Raw genomic sequence first — 25034 nt, 5'->3', positions numbered from 1 at the left:
AATATTTAGAAATGATATATATATATAAAAGAAATTCAGTTAATTAAAATGCATTACATTCTTGTGGCAGAAGAGTTAATCATTGATAAGACAATACAAAAAGCGGCTTTAGAATACAATGTATTGTTTACTACCATATTATTGATCATAATCCAATCATTGGCATACAGTTCACAGCAATCCATTTCACAAGTGAATTTGTCAATCAGTTGGAGATTTATTATGAGGGCTTGTTTAAGGACCTGTCAATTTAGACCTGCGTCAGACATTTTTTTTTTAATGTTTTTATTAATTCTTACAAAACTTTTACATCTAGAGCCAAGAGGTATATTAAAAAAACAACAACAAAATGGAAAATAAATAAACAGTTTAATAAAAATAGCAAATTGTTTACATATTTCAATACTTAACAGCTTTCTTGTTACTCAAATTGGAAATTGTTCTTAGGTATTGCTAAACCTCTGAATTAAAAATTAAAACTAATGGTTTATAACCACCATTCTTACATTTATGAATACTAAACTTTGCCAACAAAAGCAGAACATTAATCAAATACTATTCCTTATGAAGAGACATGTCATAGCTAAATAAAACGAATAAAACGTTTTCAAAACAAAGTTGAAAGCTGGGAATAATATGATCTCTAACAATATTGCAGAAATCAGACCAAAAACAAGTAGAGTAGGGACAACTCCATAATAAATGTTTCCTCCTGCAGACCACAAAATGTACAGAATATACTAAATATCACAATTAAATCTCTCTACAAGAAAATAATTAGTGAGGTAGTACTTGTAAATAAGTTTTAAGGAAATTTCTTTGATTTTATTCATGTTTAAATATTTATTGGTAATTTACAAATTTTGCACCATCTCAATCCAGCGTCAGACATGCTTGTGTAGTATCTCGGGTGTGTTGCATCATAAACATAAAATGTTTAGGTCACTGTTTCAAGTTAAATATAGTTTAATACTCAATCTTTAAACACATCTTGAGATCCCTTAGTTTGCATTTGTGCTCCTTCGAGTGTTTTGAACGCAAGAACTACTGAAATGTTTTCTTCACTGTAAAAACTGAAGAAATTTAATATACTGCCTTCTGGAGTAAACAGGTGATACTACAAGCTTGCATTTCTCAGGACTGTTGCTTATTATGGTCCGATTAAATGCGTTATTTTTTTTTAATTATTAATCGCACTGAATTAACGCGTTAAATCGACAGCCCTAATTTAATTATAAGAAATTATGAGACATTCGATATCTCTTCACAAATTTGTTATATATCTTGTTACTTAGTACTCTCAAAGACATTATTTGTGGACCAAAAACGTGTGTGAAAAAACACTTTAGTGTAAAAAGAGTATAGAAGTAGGAGGAGGAATCGCGGTCCGCGGGACTACGGTTTGGGAACGGATTTGTATCGCTTGTGTTTACAAGGGACGAAAAAGCCTGTAACACTCGCCGTTTGTTGTGAAGCGGCGGGCTAATGTGTATCGGATTGTAGCTTCTGATGGCTTCAGACACTTGTGCGTGGGTAAGAGGGATTTTTACCTTTTTAAAGATGAAGAGACCAAAAAACAAAATTGCATGTTATAAACACAATATATTTTCGATTGGCTTGGTTTGCTTAGTGGAGGGGTGCTATTTTCAGTTAGCCAATAAGCTAACTGACAGAGGAGACTAATCGGATTCATAACAATCCATCTCTCTGCACTTCATTAACAATGAATTGCTATTAAATAAACATATCTTTATGAGCATATTTACCTTGATTCTACGAGTGTATCAGATAATGCCTCGTGGAAGGAAGCAAATACGGCACTTTGTTTTTCTTGCTGTTATTTATTAATACGCTATCGTGCGAAACCCACTGGATTTTTGCACGTATGATGCACTAAAATATTGTCTAGTTAGGCAGCTCACTTTGTATTTAGACACAAGCTGTCTAATTCTTGGCTCTTTATTGCTTTGTTTTTAATTCGTCGAAATGTCTGTCTATGTTGTGTCTTCCAAAATGGCCCGTTCAGATTTTGAATGACGCGAACAAGGACTGTAGTTATCTGAAGTCTCTATCGCAAAACAAAGGGTTGTATCACTTGTTTTTCTTGAATTGTGTTTTAGGCTCAGAAGCGTTTTGAAAATGGGCTGGAAACGAAAGTCAACTTCTCCAGACCCACAACCCAATACTGCCAAAGCAACTAAGAGGGAATCTTTCAGCAGATCGCCATTCTCACGCAAACTGTCCGCTAGTTCATGGATGAGGAAGATCTCTACCCCCACTAAGACAAAGAGCTGGACCTCAGTCCACACACGGTTTCCACAAAAACACGTCCAGCAATGTGATTCCCTGGAACAGAAATCCAGTGCAGGTAGTGGTGACAACTCTTTGCTCTTCATTGAGTGACAGTTATTTGAGAGCTTGCTATGTGTTTATTTTCTCTCTTTCTCGGTGTAGACATTTTTGAGGATGATGGTGTTCAGTCCTCCACCCCAGTTTCATCCCCCCTGTTGTCAGAAGAGGATGCAGAGCTGGGTCTCGTCATCACTGTGGGTGAGTAACCTTTATTCCGTTGCCTTACATTTCAGCCTTGTTATTAAACAAACTAGCAGATTATTTTTGTTCTCTTCCTCTCATTAATCAGTTGTTATTTAAAACTATGTTATATGGACTTTTGTGTTGTTATTTTTTTAAACTGGTTCATTTAGATCTGATTAAACTGTCGTTGTTTGATTGTCCATAGATGAGGACAGGTTTGGAGGGAAAGAGTGGCTGAAGAGAAAGAATGGAGTGAATGTAAAGAAGTGTGTAATAACTCAAAAGGAAGGAGAGATCCCTGAGAAGGATGGAGACAGGGGGGAGATGCAAGAAGGGCTCGAGGAAGAGGATGAGAGTGAGGAAGATTTGAGGAAGTTGGACAGAGATTTAACCCTCAAATCAAAAAAGCTCAACCTCTCCTCTGTCAACGTTCGAAACATTATCCATGTGAGTCTAAATTAAACGTGCCTGAAATTTATTGAAACTTTTGGGCCTTATAAATATTCTTCTCCGAGTATTTGAGCTCTCTGTGGTCTTCTGAGGTTTTTTTCTGAACCATCAAGAAAGTTAAGTAAAGATCATCACCATATGAAAATGTTGCAATCAAAACAGAAATAAATTGCACACTATTTAACAGTTGAATTTCTGTGTTTGACCTCAGGAGGTGGTAACCAATGAGCATGTTGTGGCCATGATGAAAGCAGCCATAAGAGACACCCAGGACATGCCCTTGTTTGTAAGAGCTTCCCTCTTCTTTTTAATACCTGAGAATTTTTATGTTCTAATGGAACTACTTAGTATATTTCAAGATAAACTCACTGAGAACTTTATTAGGAACACTGTGGTCCTAATAAAGTGCCTGACATAGTCTTCTGCTTTTGTAGCCCATCCATCTGAAGGTTCGACATGTTGTGCATTCTGAGATGCTATTCTGCTCACTCCAATTGTACAGAGTGGTTATCCCACTATCTATCTTCAGCCTTAAAATACTTCCTAAATCCTCTATTTGATAAAACATGTAGTGTTTGTTTTTAACTTTTTAATATGTAAAGAAAAAAAGAGGGGTTGATGTGCCCTATGTCTTCACATTTTTGTGTTTGACTGTAAAGCACTTTGGTCAACAAATGTTGTTTTATTAGTGCTATATAAATAAAGTTGACATTGACATCTGAATTACCGTAGCTCTGTCAGCTCGAACTAGTCGTTTCCGTATGCGGCAGTTCTGAGTACAGGATGTTTTTTGTTTTTGGCACCATTCTGAGAAAACTCTAGAGACTGTTGTTCGTGAAAATCCCAGAAGATCACCAGTTATCACAGAAACACTCATACTAGCCCATCTTGCACCAACAATCATGCCATGGTCTGAATCACTGAGATCACACATTTTCCCCATTCTGATGGTTAATGTGAACATTAACAGAAGCTCCTGACCCATATGTTTGTTTTTTATTGTTTAGATATTATGCATTGCACTGCAGTCACATAATTTGCTAATTAGATAATCACACAAATAAGTAGGTGTACAGGTGTTCCTAATAAAGTGCTCAGTTAGTGTATATAAACTAGGACACATAAGCAAATGTACTCATTGGAATCAAATTGAATTGGGGAATCTGTATCAATACCCAGCCCTAATATGAACATAGCAATTATTTTTGTAGTGCAGCATTGAAAGTAATTTTATTACACAGCATAGTGTTTTGTTTGAATATTGTAGCTATTCCATGATTTCGTCTCTTTTGTAAAAACAATTCCGGTAACTTTAAATCCAGGAACCTAAGATGACACGTTCAAAACTCAAAGAAGTTGTTGAAAAAGGGGTGGTGAGTGTTGTGTATCTTATCAGATTTTAAACATTTATATGTTAGAGTATCATACTCTATAATTGCAGCTTTGTTTGGCTTTTCAGGGAATGGGCAACTGGAATATCTCGCCAATTAAGAAATCAAATGAGATTAAGGTAAACTAATGGTTGTGATGTCACCTGTGAATATTTGTTTTCTTATTTGTTGATGTCCACTGCTAATTGGTAATTTTGGATACTCTCCTCAGCCACCCCAATTTGTGGACATTCCCCTGAAAGAGGAGGACGACTCCTCTGATGAAGAGTATTGTCCTGATGAAGATGAGGAAGATGAAACTGCTGAGGAGGTATATATCATGAACATAAAAATGTGTTGGCTTGAGAATTCAAATTGGATTAAATTGTTCTGTTTGGAGTTTTCACGTTTGTATGTATGTGATTTTATTTTTTTTCTCAGACTTTTATGGAGAGTGATGTGGATAGCACAGCCTCCTCACCGCATGGGAGCCGACATTCTTTCTCTCATTCGCCCTCAAAATGTGATGATGCCAGCAACAGCCCTAGACTGGTGCTCTATACATCATTACAATCACATGCTGCTACCCTATTAAAGCTTTTAAAGCTTCTAAACACTTATCTCTTTTATTTAAATCTCACTGTCTTTTTTTTTGGTTATCCGTTATTCCTTTCTTGCAGAAACCAAGACCATCAAGGCACTTGAGAGTTGAGGCAGTGCCTATGGGTCCCCCTGCCCCACCTCCTCAGTCCTGTGGCACCTCACGGTCCCTCAGGGCCACTGACCCCTTCATTGAGAAACTCCACGCTGTGGATAAAGAGCTCGAACTCAGTCCTCTCTGTATGGAACCTTACCAGGTATAGAAACTCACATGCACAGAAAATCTCTTGCTTAGTGTATTTGTCTCCAGCTGGAGGGTCAGATTTGGTCTCTAATGTCAATATGTCTCTACCTGCCTAAGACTTTGAGCAACAGTGGTGGTGGAGAGCCGAACAACAATCTTGTAGCTTGTCGGACTCGGTCAAAGCGTCCGCTGAGAGACGTACCTCTGGATCAGCTAGAGGCGGAGCTACGTGCACCAGATATCACACCAGATATGTATGATAATGTCTCCACACCAGAGGACCGCGAATGGACTCAGTGGCTACAGGGACTCATGACCTCTCACCTGGACAATGAAGGTCAGCAGCTTCAGCGTGTCACAGAGAGAGAATAATGATCACTAGCAGTGATTGCTTTGACTCTGTTTCCTGTATATAAGACCTTTACACATAACACACATGACTAAGTTTGTATTCTTACAAATAGGGCCAAAAACTAACTTTTTACCACAACTGTCAGTGTTTGGTAAATTGAGAAAAGTTTCCCCCAAAACAAAAATTATCTTATCATTTACTCACCGCCATGCCATCCCAGATGTGTATTACTTTCTTTCTTCTGCAGGATAAAAAATATATTTTTAGAAGAATGTCTCGGCTCTGTACGTCCATACAATGCAAGTGAATGGAGACCAGACCATTGAAGCTCCAAAAATGACAAAGGCAGCATCAGTTACTCACCCACACATATCATAAGGCTTATATAGATGTAGATTAAACCACTGGAGTTTTATGGATTACTATTATGCTGCCTTTATGTTTGGAGCTTTGAAGGTCTGGTCACCATTCACTTGCATTGTAAGGACTGACAGAGCTAAAATATTCTTCTACAAATCTTTGTGTTGAGCAGAAGAAAGTCATACACATCTAGGATGGCATGAGGGTGAGTAAATTATGAGGGAATTTTCTTTTTTTAGGTGAACTATCCCTTTAATTTTGTACCCCGTTTCCAAACACTACTCTTAAACCTATTTTTAACAAACAAAAAGAATGAAACATTCATTCAAAATGATTTGGTGCACTTAGTGTTTGATTTTCTTCACACTTCCTGTTTACTAGCTTGGACTGTATCAAAGAAACTGCGTATGTGATTGTGTCCTTAAAAAACCTCAACCCATGAATGAGTCTGTTATGCCGAGCCGCTGCTCTCAAACAATTGCTCTCAAAGCACTTTTTTTCAACGCCTTAATGGCTTCCTCAGTGTGTAAGATGAGTTTAATGTGTGTGTGTCAGCAGTTAAGTACAACCTCTATTTTCTAAATGATGTATCTCTTCTCTGTCCTTTTCACCAATCTCCTCTCAGTATCAACACTCTCTGTATGTTTTCTCTAAGATTTTCTTTGTTTATTTCTCTTTCTTTCAGAAGAGGGTGATGAAGACGACGACCCTGAGTATAACTTTTTAGATGATTTAGATGAGCCTGATTTGGAAGATTATCGAAATGATCGTGCTGTTCGTATCACAAGTGAGTCCAATTTGATCTAGCTCTGCAAGATCATGCATTTTTGCAAATGTGCCTGATATAATGTGTAATCTCTAATAGTAATCTCTCATCTCTTTCACAGAGAGGGAAGTCAATGAGCTCATGGAAGAGCTGTTAGAGACGGTAAGAGGTCTGTACATATACAGAAACAAACTAAAGCCACACACTCCTCACTAATTTAGTTTTATCTCCTCTCTGCAGTTCAACGATGAGTTGGCAGCTAATGAACTGGATGAGGAAGGTCACGAGGAAGATGAGGAACGTGATGAGGAGGCGAATGACACGCTGCAATTTAATGTTCCACAAGCCATCAGGTTAAACAAGCTTATTTAAACACCATGTCATGCTTGCGCTCCTGTTGCCTAGTACACTCATCAGCCAGCCAAAAACTAATAAGCCATTGGTCAGCAAATATCCTATCATCTTATTGTGTAACATGACACATAAGTCCTCCCTTTGGGACAGAGCAGCAGAGAAGTGCTGTGTCTGTTTGGGTAGGGAGGCAGAGAGAGACGCTCTAATGTGTCCACTTGTATCACTGCAGAACCAGGATGCAATATGGACACTACAGAGCTACATGCACACATTAATTATAATTGCACACACACTCACAGTGTGTACCCTGGCCTCTGCCTTTACATACTCTGTTGAGTACTGTGCAGGTACTGGTCTTTACGTCTCTGTGATTGTGCTGACTAGATTATGCCATGGGTCTGCGAGCTACATGCAGAATCCAGGCACAGAGGCTGTAATTAGAGCTTGCTTTCTGGAATAGATAAAATCTATACTCACATATGCATGTTTAATACACAACCAAAACACTCTTACTTACTGGAACTTCACTTAAACCACATGTTCCATTTTTTGATATCATGATCAACATCGTCCGAGCCCTTATTTAAAACCCTCTGTAAAGGGTTCGTTGTGGGGTAAAAGAGGAAACAGGAAAACGTGAAGCTTCAACTCAAAAGGCCAGTCTTTAATATTCAACTGTAGAATAGCTTTTCAGCATATTCAAACACACAGACAGCTTGGCAGTTTAAGCATGTCTCTCTCTCCGTCTCTTGTGTGGTTCCGCCTTATATCACTCGCTCACTGCTATCAGAAACTGGTGTTAGACATATAGCGTTCCGGTGTGTGCACCCATATAGCTCTCTCTTTCTCTGGACAAGTGCTCCACCACGCCCCCACCTCCACACCCTCACATCATGCATGTCATCTGTTTTTAACCAATGATCAGTGTTCTTGTAGAATTGTATCAGCACAAAACTGACGTGAGATTGCCTGTCACTTACAATCGTTAGTGGAAAATCGAAATGAAAATATTTTTAACTGAATTAAAAATCAAAATTAACAATTCCACAAACTGTAACCTACATTTTCATGACCCAAAACTAAGATAAAAATTTGCAGAATTTATTTGAATTTACATTAATTTGAGTTTTTTTTCAGTATATTATAAAATCTAAAACCTTTAAAACTCGCCTTCAGCATGAAAATGCAACTAGAAAGCGATAACACTATACAATCCTGAGAAACTTTGTCATTAAACAGTATTTTTAAAAGATCTCCATAAATGCATAAACTTTGGCAGCCCTAAAACTAAAATGTACTGAAAAACGAAACTAACACCATGTCTAGAATGTACGTGAGCGGTGCGGCACTTTGCATCAAAAGCAAATATATCCCACTATATTTATTTATGCTGTCTACATAGGATGCATCTGTTGCGCTGCATCTTATTGCATCACATCCACCTCAAGGTTTGACTTGTTGTGCATTCTGAGATGCTATTCTGCTCACAACAATTGTACAGAGTGATTATCTGAGTTACCCTAGCCTTTCTGTCAGCTCAAACCTGTCTGGCCTTTCTCCATTGACCTTTCTCTTCAACAAGATGTTTCAGTCCCTAGAACTGCTGCTCACTGGATATTTTTTGCTTTTTTCAACATTTTTAGTAAATGATAGAGACTGTTGTGCGTGACAATCACAGGAGTTCAGCAGTTCAGAAATACTCAAACCAGCCTGTCTGTCACCAACAATCATGCCACGGTTGAAATCATTGAGATCACATTCTTCCCCATTCTGATGATTGATGTGAACATTAATTGAAGCTCCTTCCCTGTATCTACCTGATTTTATGCATTGCCGTTCTTGCCCCTATTTCGACATTGTAAAGCCTTTCTATCAAACTAACCAGAGAAGTTAAGTGTAAACAAGTTAATACACCTTGTTGTCTCGCATTTACACTCGGTATGGACATAAGTGTCCAGTGTTTAATTTGGACATTTATTTAAATGGTGCCTCGAGCATATGGCTGAACCCAAAATTATGTATTAATAAGTCCCCTTCCTGCTGGTCATAGTGGATTGTGAGGGGGGTTACTACACTCGGTGACCTATATGAGAGTGGAGTGTTAAGATACTTTGGAAATTTGGTTCAACATTTTTGGGATTCCCAGATCTCAGTTCTTTAGGTATTTACAGCTGCACCACCAGCTCTGTAATATTTTTGGGAGTAGCTCACACCCCCTAAACCCCCTAAAGCTGCAGGTGATTGCTACTTTTGGAAAAGGTCATGAGGCATCTGTGTATTACTCCCTGCTAGTTCAGATTGTGTAGGATGGAGCTTTAACTTCTATCAAGGGATTATTGGAGATGTGTTTTGGGGACTCTAGGGGAGGGGCCGTGGAGAGAGAAGCTAAGTTTGAAATGTGTATGATTATTATAATTTTTTTATTTTTTGTGTGTGTGTATACCAATATGTGACCACAGGGATGTTCGTTGAGGGTCAGGGTGGGGTTGGTGATTGGGGAGGGGTAATAGTGGGGGTTAAATTTTGATTCAGTGTATATATTTTCATTTTTTATTTGTTATTGTACGAATCAATAAATAAATGTAATTGGGGGAAAAAACATGTCTTTCCACAAATTTCCTTTTAGGCAAAAAACAAAAAAAATATATTTTTTTTCTTCCATATTCAACTATAAAATTTCTTAATACAAGTTCTTAGTCTTATTTTGCACATTATTTTAAAGAAGAAAAAAAAAGCTTTAATCTTTAATAACTTCTGAAAAGACTTTCCATTTTGTCTGAAGTTACCTAGGCTGTGCGGGCTGGGAAAATGACAAATTGCTATTTCGGCATTGTTTTAGGCTACTTTTGGCATTGTTTAGGCACTGTTTGAAGCGGCTCATTAGTATGGCGCTTCAACAGCTTTCCTTTGTCATAATTTTAAGGGCTTCTTTTTTTTACACATACTGTATACACTGCTTTTATAAGTTCCCTTACTCTCTAAAGATTCTCTGTAGTTTCTGATACAGTGCTCTCTAAATATTCTCTGTTGTTGTTGATATAGTGCTGTTATAAATTCCCTTACACTCTAAATATTCTCTGTTGTTTTTGATATAGTGCTGTTGTAAGATCCTTTAATCTCTAAAGATTCTCTGTTTCTGATGTGTGTCTATCAGATTTGAGGAGCCGCTGGCTCACATGTTGACGGCATGCAGGCGTACAGTCAGAGAGCAACTGGATAGTCTTCAGCAGAGGCGGGAGAACCAAGCTCGGGCTACCCAGCCTGCAGCTGGGCCTGGCATGGTTCTTGTGCAGCCCAGTTGTCCTCTGGTAGTCACTTCCACTCAGAGAGTACAGCTACAGCAGCAGATACAGCAAGTAAGTGTCAGACCCTACACGTATAATTACTCGCAATGGGTTATCTTATCACAATATGATCAGTCAAGCCATTTACAATCAATTTTGCAAAAACATATTACTCTGAAAGGAAAGTAGGCTGTTGCATTGTTTTGAAAGACCACAGACTATTATTAACTTGTTTATTTTGTTCTTCCTGCAGCATGTCCAGTTATTGACGCAGGTCAATATGCTTTGCAGCTATGTGGGGGCACTACAGAGTGAAACTCAAACTACCAAACTTTTCCTGGTAAGAAAACTGGGAATGGAAGTAATTAATTTCATATGTTCAGAATCTGTCAGGCACTTCACAGAAAACAAAAGATAGATGGGCATGGTTTGAAAGTGAACATTTAATGAATTCATTAATTAAAACGGACTTAATTGTAACCAAATTAATGTCTAATATAACATCTTTTTACTTGAAAGTATTGATTGACTTCTAGATGGTCTGTATCTTTAAAGTTTTTTTTTTCCTGTGTTCAGACTATGTCCTAAAATGTTTTATTTAATACAGAAACAGGTAGAAGACACATGACATTTCATGTTTAGGCTTGACAGCTCTGCTGAGACTAGTCGTAGTACCACATAGACATTTACCCAAACAGGACATGAGGGAAGATTCACAGTAAATTGTCCCTTTTATTGGTGTTGTATGAGTCACTGATATAATGTTACAATAATTGTTTTCCTTCTTGGGTTGACAGAGTGAGTTGCTGTCATTTGCGGAGAGAGCCGAGGAGGGCAGATCAGTGGTTAATCCAGGTTTTAGAAGCTTGTTCAGAGTGTGTAACTTGCAGCCGTCCCTTAACCTGCTGGAAGAGTTAAACGAATCTCCTTCTCCTCTTTATCTCCCTCCCAAACCCACACGCCGTCACGCAGGTCAGGCACCTCATAAATAATGAATATGACCCCAAAAATGTGCTCATACATGGTATTGTGTATATCTGATGGCAGTATGTTTTCTGTGCTTCTACAGTCCATCCCTATCCATTTCTCCCTGCTGGTCTCGCATGGTTGTTTGCTACACGCTCTGTGTTTTTGTACCCTGAGCTCATACCACACTGCAGTCTGGATCCAGCCCTGCATGCCCCACGCAGCAAATATTATTACAGCAAAGGAGAGGACAGGTACATATTAACATAAATTCCCCACCATAGATTCCCGCCGGTGGGAATATGCTTTTCATTTAGAGACCCAGGTTCAATTCCACTTTTTGTCCCACTCTTTTACCAACCTGTTTTCTCTCTCATCTCTGATTTTTTTTCCTTATAATGGTAAATAATCCATAGTTTTGATGCAGTTAACCATGCTGTTACTACAGTAATACAATGTTAATATAGTAACCATGCTTAATTTTTGTAATTAAAATAAACGCAATAAACACTGCAACATACCAATGCTGTATGTTAGTATTTAAATTGGGACGCAAATAGTATTTGCCACTATTTGTCCTGGGTTTTAAATAGCATCTATATTTATTTGTACCAGCCAGGGTATAAATAGCATCTGCCAACTTTTTATTTAGGGTCAAATTAGTGCTCCTTAAATATGGGCTTTTTGCTTAGTTTGACTTGTGTTAAAGCAAATAGTGTGCCATACTTTCAGCCAGTTTTCTCTCTCTCTCTCTCTCTCTCTCTCTCTCTCTCTCTCACCTCTCTATAGTCTGATAGTCTTAGGGTTGAAGCACTTTGCTCAAACAGAGTTTCCATATCAGCTGATGAGTCGGTATCTGATCCGCCCCAAGCGTCAGGAGCAGCTGCATGTGCGTGTCAAGGACATGGCGTCCAGCAGAGCTCCACACAACGTCATTAAGGTGATTCAGAAACCATATGTCCATCCTGATATACTCTGATTATCTTCACTCCATCACATGCAGATTTTAATCTCACACCTCCAATAGAATTGCTAGATGATGCATTCATGCTTTGCACTATGAATATAATGCAGTTGCTATTTATTATGTTTTGAACTATGTGTATGTACGGTACAGGACGTTTCATTTTGTCTCTATTTTGCACTTTCCTATCTTCACACTACCAAGTGTGAAGGAGGTCAAAGGTTTTGACACTTGACTGAATTTGTTTCTCAAGATTTTCAAAACCTTTTGATCTGAATGTTTATGCTTAAATGCTTGATATTCTTTTTGTAGACAAACAAAGTGTGCATACTTGTGAATTTCTTTACAAAACTAACATTTTAATTGGCAATTGAAATGGATGAATTGGACCAGATAATGAAGGAAAAACAGGCAACAGGTGCCAAGCGTAGTACCCGGAGTGTGCAGAGCAAATGTCTTCATTATTATTGTGTAATTTGAAATATTGTAGTAAAAAAGAATGAGTGGGTGAGTCAAAACCTTTTACATGTAATTTAATTCCAACATATTCTAATGCAGCAAATTGATAAGCTAAATTGTTGAAAAATATCTTAATATTAAGTAATGTTAAATGTGAGTTCTACTTTATTATAACTGTGTAATATTGTTGTATCTTCTAGTTTTACTGCCAGAATGGCGTGGTTCCTCCTTTGCCTGTAATGTGCAGACCTGTATTACCGGGAGAGGAGCACCCTCCTGTGGAGAGAGAGCAGAATGTCATGCCCAACTGGCTTCGGGTATTACATCCCCTCTTGGTCTTATTACCCATATCAAACAACAGTCTTAATAGTATTGATTTCAGACATTATCCTGTTGGTTTCAAATTCTCTTTACAGAAAAGCTTACCACACATCCATAGGGCAGTTTCACAGACCAATTTAGAGGTGACCTCAACCACCAAATCTCCTGCCCATGTCTTCCCCAAAAAAATACAATACCCACAATTCCTCCCTAAAGGCATCTCTCTGCGCCTGCACCCCTCAAGGAAAGCAAGTCTCCCTTTGCAGACCAAAGCCAGGCCTCTGCATGGGTTTTCCCGACCTGCTCTTATGCCATTGGCTAAAGCCCCTATATGCCCCACAGGTACTGGTAATTTATTGACTAGTGTCTCCACAGCTCTTCCATCTAATAGTGTAATTTTGTTGGCCCAAGGACCTAGCACTCCTGCAAATGGGTTCCTCCCATTGGTCCAAACCCCTCTAGCACCAGCACATGGGACTGTGCCACTTAGCACTCCTTTTCCTATTAACTTTCAGTATGTTACTCCAGAATTGGGGTCTTGTAACCCAGCCTACAATTCTGCAAACTTGCCCCCCACTCTAGTTCAGATGTCCCCATCTGCTTCTGTTGACAGCCCTTTACTTACCACCAGGTCAGTTAAAACATGTGGCACGCCCCGAGCACAACAGATATCAGATAAGCGCAAGAAACAGACTATCCCAAGAAAACTTGCACCTTTGAAACCAGCCACTCAACTGCCCCAATTATTGCCCCTACCATCTAGGAGTATAGGTAGTTTATATAATTCTGCTGTTGTTATGGACCAGGCAACATCCTTGAATTTTACACTGAATTTTGCATCAGATACCACTTCTACCATGGTGGTTATCAATCCTTCTTCCACATCGGCTAAAGAAAACGGCCTTCATCTGACTGCTGAACAGAGATTGGTCGCATCCTCTTATACCCCTCCCGTTCAGGACCTTGTCATACAGTTAGTCCCTGGAACACAGGCTCTGGAGAACACTTTGAGTAGAACAACACTGGCAACAGAATGTAACTTTTTGCAAACCTTGAATGACACACTCATCCAAAATAGCGTCGAAAATGGACAAATGACCATAAATCACAATTCTGGATCACTAATGACTCTTACAAGCAGTATTCCATCAGCCAGCTCACAGATCCTCTCACCTCTCAAAGCAGCACCAGCAGAAAAATCTCAGTTTGTGCTAGTTCAGAGTGTTTCACATACAGGAGAGCCTCAGTTTCTACTTCTGCCCAACGACTCAATTGTTGTAAACCAAACTGCCCGACTTTCTGCTGAAGATGCATCAGTGAGTTCATCAATGGTGCCACAACGGCAAACTGCCTGTTCTGAGATTCCCACTAGTTCCGTTGTGCTAAATAACAAAGGAGGGACTGAGGTGCCTTTAAACATCATAACACCAGCAAAGTCTTTGCTTGTCAGAGATGGAGATGCTAGGGAAAGTAAGGAGGGGGAAGAAGAAATGGTTGGAGACAGATGGGAAGAGAAGATGGCAAGTGCTCTGTTTGGAAGTCCTCTCCTGGCACTTTCAGAGTCCTCCTGTAGCCCAGAACCCAGTTTGACCAGCCCTGATTCCAACACGGATGATGGTGCTGAAGCCAGAGATAGGATGGAGATGGACAATAGAGATAGTTCTGGAGGTGATGAGACAAGGCATCTGGCTGATAGTGAGCAAAGAAAACAGGATAGTGTTGCAGTAAAGCATCAACCTGTCCACTCTGGGTCTGATACACAGGAAACACCAGGAGTGATCAAACATAGCACAGGAGATGGAAAGGAGCAGCATGCCAGTGGGGGAGAGAAACAGAACAATGGAAATGAGGGTGATGGTCAGGAAAGACAAAGAGAGGAGAGGGAGAGTGGGGGAGATGAAGAATGTGATGGAGATAAAGGAGAGAAGAATGGAGATGAAGGTGGCAGTGGAAATGGAAATGGAGATAAAGAAAGGGAAGAGAAGGATGGAGATGGAGAGCGGGATGAGGAAGAGGAGGATTTTGATGACTTAACACAGGATGAAGATGAGGAGGAAGTGATGTCATCAGCATCAGAGGAATCTGTGCTTTCAGTGCCTGAACTTCAGGTTTGTTTGTGACATGAAATTACTATTATATACTGTAGTGGATGTGTTCCAGAACTGATCCTCCCAATGTTTTTCTCCCTCCACTACCTAAATATGTTATGCCTTTTTTTTTTTTTAATTACCACAAATCCTTTGGCTTGCTTACTGGGGGGGTTTAAGACACTAAGGCATGATTTTTTGTAAAGCTGCTTTGAAACAATATGTAATGTGCAAAGCGCTATACAAATACAATTCTTTCTGTAGGAGACAATGGAGAAGTTGACCTGGTTGGCATCAGAGAGGAGATTGTGCAGAGAGGGAGACTCAGATGAGGAAAACTCCCCCACGTCCCCAACATCCCCAAACTCCCAGAACTCCCCTGCATCCCAGAATTCACAGGAGGAGAACTCTGAGGATGAGGAGGATGGGGTGATGAAGGGTGATGAAATGGAAGCAGGGGAAGGGGATGGTGGAAAGCTTCCTGAGGGAGATGCACCACCCGGGGATGACCCCCCACAGACCAGCGGGAGAGGAGGAGGCCGTGGCAAAGGTCAGCAATCAATGTGTTTACACCTTCATGGCCATGCACACCCAAAACGTTGTTACATCTGTCTGTTGTTTAATTGGTTTTAATTTGTAAATATGCGGTGGATGAATGTTTTTGATCGTTGCACCGTGTCTTGTTACTTTTTAAGCAAAAAAGTGCAGCATTTTTAAGAGGTTCTGTCAATTTAAAAGTACTATTTGTTTCGAGACACCTGCTTTCTGTTCCAGTCACTGCATATTGACATACATATTGTTTTAGTGACATCACATTTTCCCCGCAGCCACCATATTTGTGACAATCAGCGGGAGGAAACAATGGCAGTGAATGTAAAAACACCTGTAACTATATTAAGAAAAACATCAAAAAACAAGTTTGAGCAATGCCAATTCCCAGGAAATATGTATTCAGGTCTGAGCTCTGCACAAATACTGCCAAATTTGACTTTTGTGGACTTTAAAATTTATTTCATCCACAATTTACCTCCGTATGCCGGCGAGTCTTTTGTGACATCACCGTAAACATCTCTTATTCAGAAGTTACACGTGTTTGTGTTGTTTTCTGATCTGATTTGGCCACAATATTACAAAACGTGATAATCCAGTCTGTATGAATGTAAGAGCTGCTTTTAATCCATTAAAAATACACAAAGCAACCGAGGCATATTAGTGTATATAAATAATGTTTACATGTAGTCTGGCGGTGTGATGTTTATTCTGTGTTTATTGAATAACATTAGTATATACACATTAAACACAGTTGAAGTCAGAAGTTTACATACACAGAGGCTATGTTCAGACTGCAGGCAAATCAGATTTTTTTTTCTCAAATCAGATCTTGTCAGGCAGACTGTCTGCACTATTAATTGCAAGTGGTAAAATCACATTTGCACGTTCAGACATAACCAACCTATCTGCATGGGTTACTACTTCCTAGTGGAAGTTTGGAACCACTAGGACTGAGAGCTGGCCGCCCGGCCAAACTGAGTGATCGGGGGAGAAGGGACTTAGAAAGCTTCGTTTTTACATTTGAGGCCTGTGCTTTGCTCCTAACTCTTAAACGGATAGATGGTGCTCATCAACAGAATTTATTCATTATTCATTAGCAGTCTTTAAATACTGAACTTTCCATAATTGTCAGCATAATACCTAAAGTGGGTTTTTACAGAGACAAAATTTTAACATGGTTTTCTGTTGGATAACAGGCCATATTGAAATGTCAGGTAACAAATAGGCAGATTCTGCTGCAAAGGACGCCCTCCAATTGAGAATTACAGAATGTTAAATCCCAACATTAGATCTCAAACCTGTAATGATCTTGTATATTTAAAAAAAGTGACAAATGGAATGAGTGTTCATAACAACTTTTATGACGTCAACCCTGTCATCAATAAAAGAGATTTTCTGTTTTTCTTTTGAAACTAAACATGATCAAACTGTGTATACAAGATGTTGTATTGTTTATTCAAGACTTGCACATGTTTTTATTGAAAGGTGAAGAATCACCATCATGTGAGTTCTGTAACATACCATTGACTATTACATTTGTTTTACAAGACTGTCCTGCTTTTAGTACCACTAGACAGCAGTTTTATTCAGAAAGTTCTTACATTTACTGTATGGTTTTTTTTTTTAAAAGGTTTCACCTGGAAATATATTATTTTTTATTACAATGTTATACGTTTGTGTTTATTGTATTGCCCTATTGTTTTGTTTTCTTAGACTACTTGGAACTTGCAATGAAAATAGCCTTTTATGCTGATATGGCATTACAAATATAATTAATTCATTAAATAATAGTTTCCGAACTTTATCAATGTGAAATGTTCACATGTTAATCCATTTACTTTTGCAGGGCGTGGTCGCCCCCCTCCTCGTAGTCTGAAGCGCTGTCGCCGTCAGGAACGAGGCAGTAAAGATACCGCGAAGCTTGTCCTACTCTATGATGACCACATCCTAGACAACGATCCAATGAGAGAGAGCAAAGACATGGCTTTTGCCCAGGCTTATCTCAGCAGGGTTAGACTGCTAGCTTGCATCCATCCATTGTATCTCTAACAAACTAGAGTCTCCCTTACTATTTTTGTGAGTCTTCCACTGGAGAAACACTAATTTTCTCTCTCGTCTATTCTGTTTTAGGTGCGTGAGGCATTACAAGATGCCCCTGGTAAGGTAGAAGAGTTTTTTGGGCTGCTTTATGAGTTCGATCAGGCAGGCAACAGCCGTAGTATTGTAGAACTTTTCTCCCAGCTGAAACCTTTGCTCAGGGACTGGCCTGATCTCCTCAAGGACTTTGCTGCATTTCTCTTGCCCGAACAAGCATTGGAGTGTGGACTGGTACTTCTAACCATTTTATAGATAAAAAAAGAGATCTAGTTTTGTGTGCAGGACTTCAACCAGATCAAAGACCTGCCATGCATAATGTAGTCATTTTGTTCATGTAATTTAGTATGTTACAGTTGAGAATAGAAGAATATTATAAATGCCCTCTCTCTTATTCTCCCTTATTCTCTCTCCCATCCCCAGTTTGAGGAGCAGCAGTCATTTGAGAGGAGTCGTCGGTTCCTGCGGCAATTGGAGATCAGTTTTGGGGAGAATCCATCTCATTATCAGAAGATAGTAAGAGCGCTACAGAGTGGAACTGCACTTAATCCTGCTGGTATTGAAGAGGTATCGATAGATGAATGAAATTAGAATTTTTAGATGATGAATTTTTTTTTCTGCAATTTCCTAGATATATGATTAGACAGCATTGCATGACTAATAAGCATTAAACAGCTAGTAGATTAATTTAATTATTCAATTGTCTGTGGCTTCATAGAGTAAGCAGGTATTTGATAAAAAGTTATTTTTGCCTTTGAACTCAGCTCAAAGCCCAGATGGCCACCCTTCTTAAAGGCCACACCCACCTACAGGGAGAATTTTGGATGTTTTTCGATGAGATGCGTCCACCTCCAGCACGTCCTGGCCAGTTTGAGGAGGCGGTTTGGCCGGAAGATGTGGGGACTGGGACAGATGGAGAAGGAGGGATATATGTGGGCTCTGGTGAAGCAGTTCGGGGGGGATTTGAGGAGGTCACACTCCCTGATCTGGAGGAGGATGAAGAGTCACACAAGATACGACCGATTAGCAACAGGAGCAAGAGAAGGAAAGAAATGCGCACACATGGCAATTACAAGGTGTCTTCATGTTGTTCATATCAATAATATACAGTGCCAAGGAAAAGTATGTGAACCCTATGGAATTGATGCTTTTCTGCATGAATTAATTGGTCAAAATATGATCTCATCCATCACAAGTATAGACAAAACACAATGTGATTAAGCTAACAACACACAAACAAGTATAATATTTAATGTCTTTATTGAAAAAATTCCTTTAAACATTCGCAGTGCTGTGGAAAAAGTAAGCAAACCCTTTTATTTACTGGTCAGTCCTCCTTTAGCTGCAATTGCCTCAACCAAGTGTTTCCAGTAGCTGTGGATTAGACCTGCACAATGTTCGGAAGGAATTTTGGACCATTCTTCCTTACAGAACTGCTTCAGCTCAGATGTATTCTTAGGATGTCTGGTGTGAACTGCTATCTTAAGGTCATTCCACTGGATCTCTATTGGGTTAAGGTCTAGGCTCTGACTGGGCCACTCCAAGAGGTGGATTTTTTTGCGGTGGTTTCCAACCCTGTTCCTGGAGGCCCCCCCAACACTGCACATTTGTATGTCTCCCATTTCTGACACACCCAATTCAGGTCTTGGAATCTCCACTAACAAGCTGATGAGTTGAATCAGGTGTGTTTGATTAGGGAGATATCCAAAAAGTGTAGTATTGGGGGGCCTCTAGGAACAGGGTTGGGAACCACTGCTGAAGAGGATTTACTTCCATGTTTTGGGTCATTGTCCTGCTGCATCATCCAATGTCTACTGAGCTTTAGCTGGTGCACAGCCACCCTGACATTATCCTGTAGGATACCTTGATAAACTTGGAATACATTTTTCCCTCTGATGGCAAGTGGTCCAGGTCCGAAGCAGCAAAGCAGCCCCAAATCATGATGCTCCTAACACCTTACATAGTGCTGCGTGTTCTTCCCAAACAATTCAACCTTAGTTTCATCAGTCCACAAAACGTTTTCCCAGTAGCTTTGTGGAGTGTCAAGATGGTCTTTGGCAAATTCAGGTGCAGAGCAATGCTTTTGTTGGAAGGCAGCGAGTAACTTTGTGGTGTCCTGCCATCGACACAATGCCTGTTTAAAGTTTTCCAAATAGTAGACCATGAACAGAGATGTTAGCCAGTTCCAATGATTCCTTGAAGTCTTTAGCTGTCAGTCTAGGGTTCTTTTTAGCCTCATTAAGCATTCTGCGCTGTGTCTTGAGTCATCTTGGCTGGACGGCCACTTCTAGGGAAGTGCCCCCAGGGATGTGTGCTCTCCCTGCTACTCTTCTCCCTGTATACCAATGACTGCACTGCCAAGGACTCCTCTGTCAAGCTCCTGAAATTTGCAGACTACACTATTGTCATCAGCCTCATCCAAGATGACTAAAGAGTCATAAGAAGGGAGGTTGAATGGCTGGCTCACCGGTGCAGTCAAAATAACTTGGAGCTCAACACAATGGAAATGATAGTGGACTTTAGGAGGAGCACCCAAACATTGACCCTACTCACCATTCTAAACGGCACTGTGGCAGCAGTGCAGTCATGTCAGGTTCCTGGGTACTACCATCTCGCTGGACCTGAAGTGGGAGTCCAACATTGACACAAGGCCCAGCAGAGGTTGTACTTCTTTCGCCAGCTGAGGAAGTTCAACCTGCCACAGGCATTGCTGATACAGTTCTACTCAGCAGTCACGGAGTCTGTCTTCTGTCAAACTGTCTGATTTGGTTCAGCATGAAATTGGACATTAGAAGACTACAAAGGACTGTTCGGACTGCTGAGAGAATTGTTGGTTGCCCCCTACCCTCCAAGAGCTTCAAAAAATCACTTTAGACCCAACTCTGTTCACATACTTTTTCTTGCCCCTCTACTTTCACATTCTAAGTTGTTTTCACCATTCTTTTACATGTAGTTGGTAATGTTGTGATTTAGTTCTGATGTGTTGGTTATGTGAAGAGAGGAGTATTAAAGCTTCTGTTGTCAACAGGACTGTGATTGGCCAGAGAAAGATTGCTCCTGTCCCTGTCATGACTCCAGCCACGATGCCAAACATCGCAGGCATAAGAGGAAAGGATGCATACGTTGCCACAGCAACAAGGTACCTGTTCTTCTGTGGTAAAATTGTTTTATGTAAAATGTAATTTGTGTAATTTATGTTGGTTGCATTTGGAGACTGACATGAAGGAGAATGACCATGTTGTGTTTTCCACATATGATCAGAACTCTTTTGATTTTTGTTTTGAATCTGCAGGCCACCAATGTATCTAAAGTGCTGAAGAGTCGGGATTCTACATATCCATCTGTCGATACACAGTCTGAAAGAGGAGGAGAAGACAAGGATGAGGCAAGAGGACAAGTGGAAGATGGAGAGACAGAGAAGGAGGTTAAAGATGAGTCTGGTAGTGGAGCAAACAGTCCACATAATGGTAACGCTTTTTTGAATCTTTTACTTAATTTACGCTAGTGTTTTCAAAACTGTTTTAATTGTGAAAGCAATATCTCCAGTCATTCTAGGCTGATGTCTGCTTTTGAGTGTTTGTGCTGGACTTCACTGTTATGTAGTATATAACCAACATAAAGCGCGGACACCTTTTTAAAGTTCTCTAGAAAGTGTTTTTGAAATGAATATATTCTGTTCCTGGTCTGTAGATGGTGATGGGCCTATGTGGGCAGGAGGTGAGAGACACCCTTCCCCTGTCCCAGATGAGCAGGAACAGAATGAGGAAGATGAGGAGAAAAAAGACGGAGAAGGGAGACTTCACACGATTCCACTAAATGACAGCAGGGATGCAGTTGAAACAGGAGAGAGAGATGCTATTCAGCAGAGCACACTGAGTCCTGCCTTAGACACACCCGTCTGTGCCAAAAACATCTCGCTTACTCCCAGTGGAGAGAAGGTCATCCTCTGGACCAGGTAAGCTTGGCCACAGATCATAAGCCTTCTCTACACCAGTCAAATATTACTTCACTATACAAACACTGGCCTGTTGTCTGCTAAATCTGTTTTTGTATTTAACGGGGTCATATTATAATGAATCTAATTCTGCCACCGCCTGACATCAGACAGATGAATACATTTAAATATATGAACAGACCAACAATGCCTCTTCAGTATTCAGAAACCTGGCACTTAAATTATAACTATAAATGGACCTCAGGAAGAAAATGAAATAAATAAATAAATTAAAATGTGTTTGACCTCTTATAAAATGTGTATGACCTCTTGTCTACATCAAGGCTATCGCATTTTTATCATTTCACATGGAATTATTCAGAAAACCAAGTGGGGAAAGTTTGCTTTTTATAAAATGCACTCTGCTGGTGTTCAGAGATTTAACACGCAATATTGGTCTGATCCGCTTCAGAGCTTCACGTATTCTTTCCACCAAAAAAACTAATCCTCGTCTGTTGGTTTTTCCTCATCATGACTCCAACAATAACTGAATACAAACAGAGTAGAATTAAAAAAGAAACAACATATTACAAGTATTGCTTAAGCCCTTCGATCAAGGGAGTCTACAAGCTTAGTAAAAACTAGCATAACACGATGGTCACTTAGACATTCTATGGGTGAGTCACTGGTGAGACAAGAGGCCATTTTTTGTGAAATCTAGAGGAGATGCTTCAGTGTGCTGAAAAAAAAACAAAAAAAAACTGTTTATTAAGTAAACGGCTCATTTAATGAATTAACCGCCTGTTGCTAATCTACAACATGTTATACACTAATCTATCCTTTTGGAATTAACTGTTTGTGGAGTTTACTATGATAACATTTCTGTTTTATAAGACACTGACAATTTTGCAACAGGTTGGTGTCAGTTTACTGCTCTCCCCATTCAGTTCACAAATGGTGACTTTCGTAACACTAGTTGACAAGGCAATTTTTTGCTTTTCAAATTTTTTCTCAAATGGCCTCGCAGGCCTTATATTGCACTGAGGCCTATAAACGTTCTCTGTCAACTCAGAGTTTGATCCTAATATTTGTTCTTAACCCTGAGTGGTGGTGGCATAGTGAGCTAAAGCACATTACTGTTAATCAGAAGGTCGCTGGTTCGATCCCCACAGCCACCACCATTGTGTCCTTGTGCAAGGCACTTAACTCTGGGGGGATTGTCCCTGTAATAAGTGCACTGTAAGTTGCTTTGGATAAAAGCATCTGCCAAAATGCATAAATGTAAGTGCATGTACATGAATGAGTGATGTTTGCCACGAACGGCTAATGTGTGAAGCATGGAGAGAGTCATTGTGATTTAAGATTCTTTTCAGCTGTAGATTAAGGGATTATTTGAAAATTTGAAGAATTTAAACATTTACACAGCAAGAAAAAAACACAGCTGCTGCCAAGAAATGTTGAAATGACTGTTGGAAAAAAAAACTGAATATAATGTGTAATTGAAATTATAGCCTCAATTATAGCTCACAATAAGAACATACAGGTTTATTAATTTTAAAAGCTTAAAAATCTATATATTCATTTAAAATGTGAAAGATTTTATATTAAATTCAACAAAAAGCCTAATGGAGTTTTAAAAAAGTACAAGCTATGTCACTTCGTTTGATAGTTTACAATATAATTTTACCAGTATATTTATCACATACTACAAAGACAAGTACAGTATTTAAACAAATGCAAGGAATCTAATATATTTTTAATGTGCTGCTTTAAAGATACAAGGTTTCCCGATCTCGGAATACTTTTTTTTTATAATATCTTTAATATATGGTATACCAAATCTTTTAAAAAAAAATTGTGTGAGATACAGGAGAGTGACTTTATTGTGTAAGAGATGTCACTTTACTCTCAGCTGATTGGTTCAATATCTGTTTGCGAACTTTAACCTAAAATAAAACCTGCTCCCAAACAGGTTAGCAGTGTAGCGCAAGTGACCATGGCGATGAACACTGGTAAAAGACAACCTGCCACCTTGAGACAGAAAAAACAGAGTTTGTTCAAACTTACTGTTAGCCACTTAAACTTACTTTGTGAGATAGCCCTCAGGTTAAGTAGTTTGTAGATGCCCCTGCTTAGAAAGCATCATCTGATGATGCTAATAATTGACATGTCCCTCTGTTTTTGTCTTAAAGGGAGGCAGATCGAGTGATCCTTACTACCTGTCAACAGCAAGGAGCAAGTCAGAGCACTTTTCAGGCCGTGTCAGAGCAGCTTGGAAACAAAACAGCCAACGAGGTACCTGAATAATAAAGTATATATGAAAATAAATATCTCAGTATAGAAATGGGCCTTTTTCAATGTTACCATGCTTCTGCAGGTTTCACAGAGATTTCGGGACCTGATGCGTCTGTTCCATACATCAGCTTGTCAGGCCAGCTCAGAGGATGAGGCTACTGAACAGCAATCTGCCACTGACGAGGAGCAGGACTGAGCCCTACAGTCATAGAATTTTTTTCTCCATCCAAGTGAACTGTTGCCAGTGTGTAATAAAATGTACTGGCTACAGTTGTACTGATTGGAAACTACTAATGCATATAAACTCCATGTCTTGCACTGACACCAGCCACAAAATGTATTTTACATGGGGATAGGGGGTCTGCAGCCCCTCTTTAATGTAGGAAGTATAATTTCACTTTGATATGAAGGTATTTTTAGACATGCTGAAGACATAAAACCAACAAACACAAAAGTTATTGAACATATTAGTAGCACATAAACCGCTCTCAGGCTCTGATAGGGCTTGATTGTTGTATTGCTATTCAAATTTCAGGCAAGTTCTATGGCCTCTTGCCTATGGGAGATTTTACTTTAGCACAAAATGAAACTTTTGATTATTGTAAAGCAGCAAAAAATCATTTTTCATTGTAATGCACAAGCCAGCAGATTCTCTCCAACATTGTTACTGACAGATTGATTGTACATTCTGTGAATACATGAACATAGGGGGGGGGCATGTACAGTTTTTATATTGGGGTGGTTGTTTTTATTTGTCCTTTAGATATTAGTTTTGAGAACATTGAAAAAGAATCTGAAAAGATATCAAATAAAAATAATATTTATACTGTGTTTTGTGTAAGAATGTCAATTTATGTATTAATGTATACAACTTTTAGATTGTCAAGAAAAATATATTTTCAGAATTTTGCAGCTAAATCAAATGTCTATAAATGGGGCTAATTTCTAGGTTCTCGTCAGCACTCTGGCTGCTGCATTTTGAACCAATTGAAGTTTATTTATTGATCTTGCTGGACATCCTCCCAGTAATGCATTACAATAATCTAG

The 25034-nt window shown here is 39.3% G+C and overlaps 1 protein-coding gene across 1 annotated transcript; it reads left to right on the top strand.

The window, feature by feature from the left end:
- Positions 1 to 1441: 1441 nt before the first annotated feature.
- Positions 1442 to 24812, top strand: gon4lb (gon-4 like b). The gene is made up of 31 exons (XM_052144623.1): positions 1442 to 1533; positions 2121 to 2368; positions 2455 to 2550; positions 2741 to 2982; positions 3197 to 3271; positions 4308 to 4358; positions 4445 to 4495; positions 4588 to 4686; positions 4797 to 4907; positions 5036 to 5212; positions 5317 to 5536; positions 6597 to 6698; positions 6799 to 6839; positions 6918 to 7030; positions 10186 to 10387; positions 10569 to 10655; positions 11113 to 11287; positions 11385 to 11535; positions 12071 to 12221; positions 12905 to 13021; positions 13121 to 15133; positions 15377 to 15662; positions 17511 to 17674; positions 17795 to 17992; positions 18182 to 18325; positions 18523 to 18834; positions 20787 to 20897; positions 21051 to 21225; positions 21449 to 21713; positions 23885 to 23987; positions 24070 to 24812. The coding sequence occupies exons 2-31, from the start codon at positions 2140 to 2142 to the stop codon at positions 24181 to 24183; spliced, it is 6375 nt and encodes a 2124-aa protein (XP_052000583.1). The 5' UTR covers positions 1442 to 1533; positions 2121 to 2139; the 3' UTR covers positions 24184 to 24812.
- The last annotated feature ends 222 nt before the right edge of the window (positions 24813 to 25034 follow it).

Source organism: Xyrauchen texanus, chromosome 15, assembly GCF_025860055.1.
Source record: "Xyrauchen texanus isolate HMW12.3.18 chromosome 15, RBS_HiC_50CHRs, whole genome shotgun sequence".
Lineage (NCBI taxonomy): Eukaryota > Metazoa > Chordata > Actinopteri > Cypriniformes > Catostomidae > Xyrauchen > Xyrauchen texanus.
This window is presented reverse-complemented; position numbering and strand designations above follow the sequence as displayed.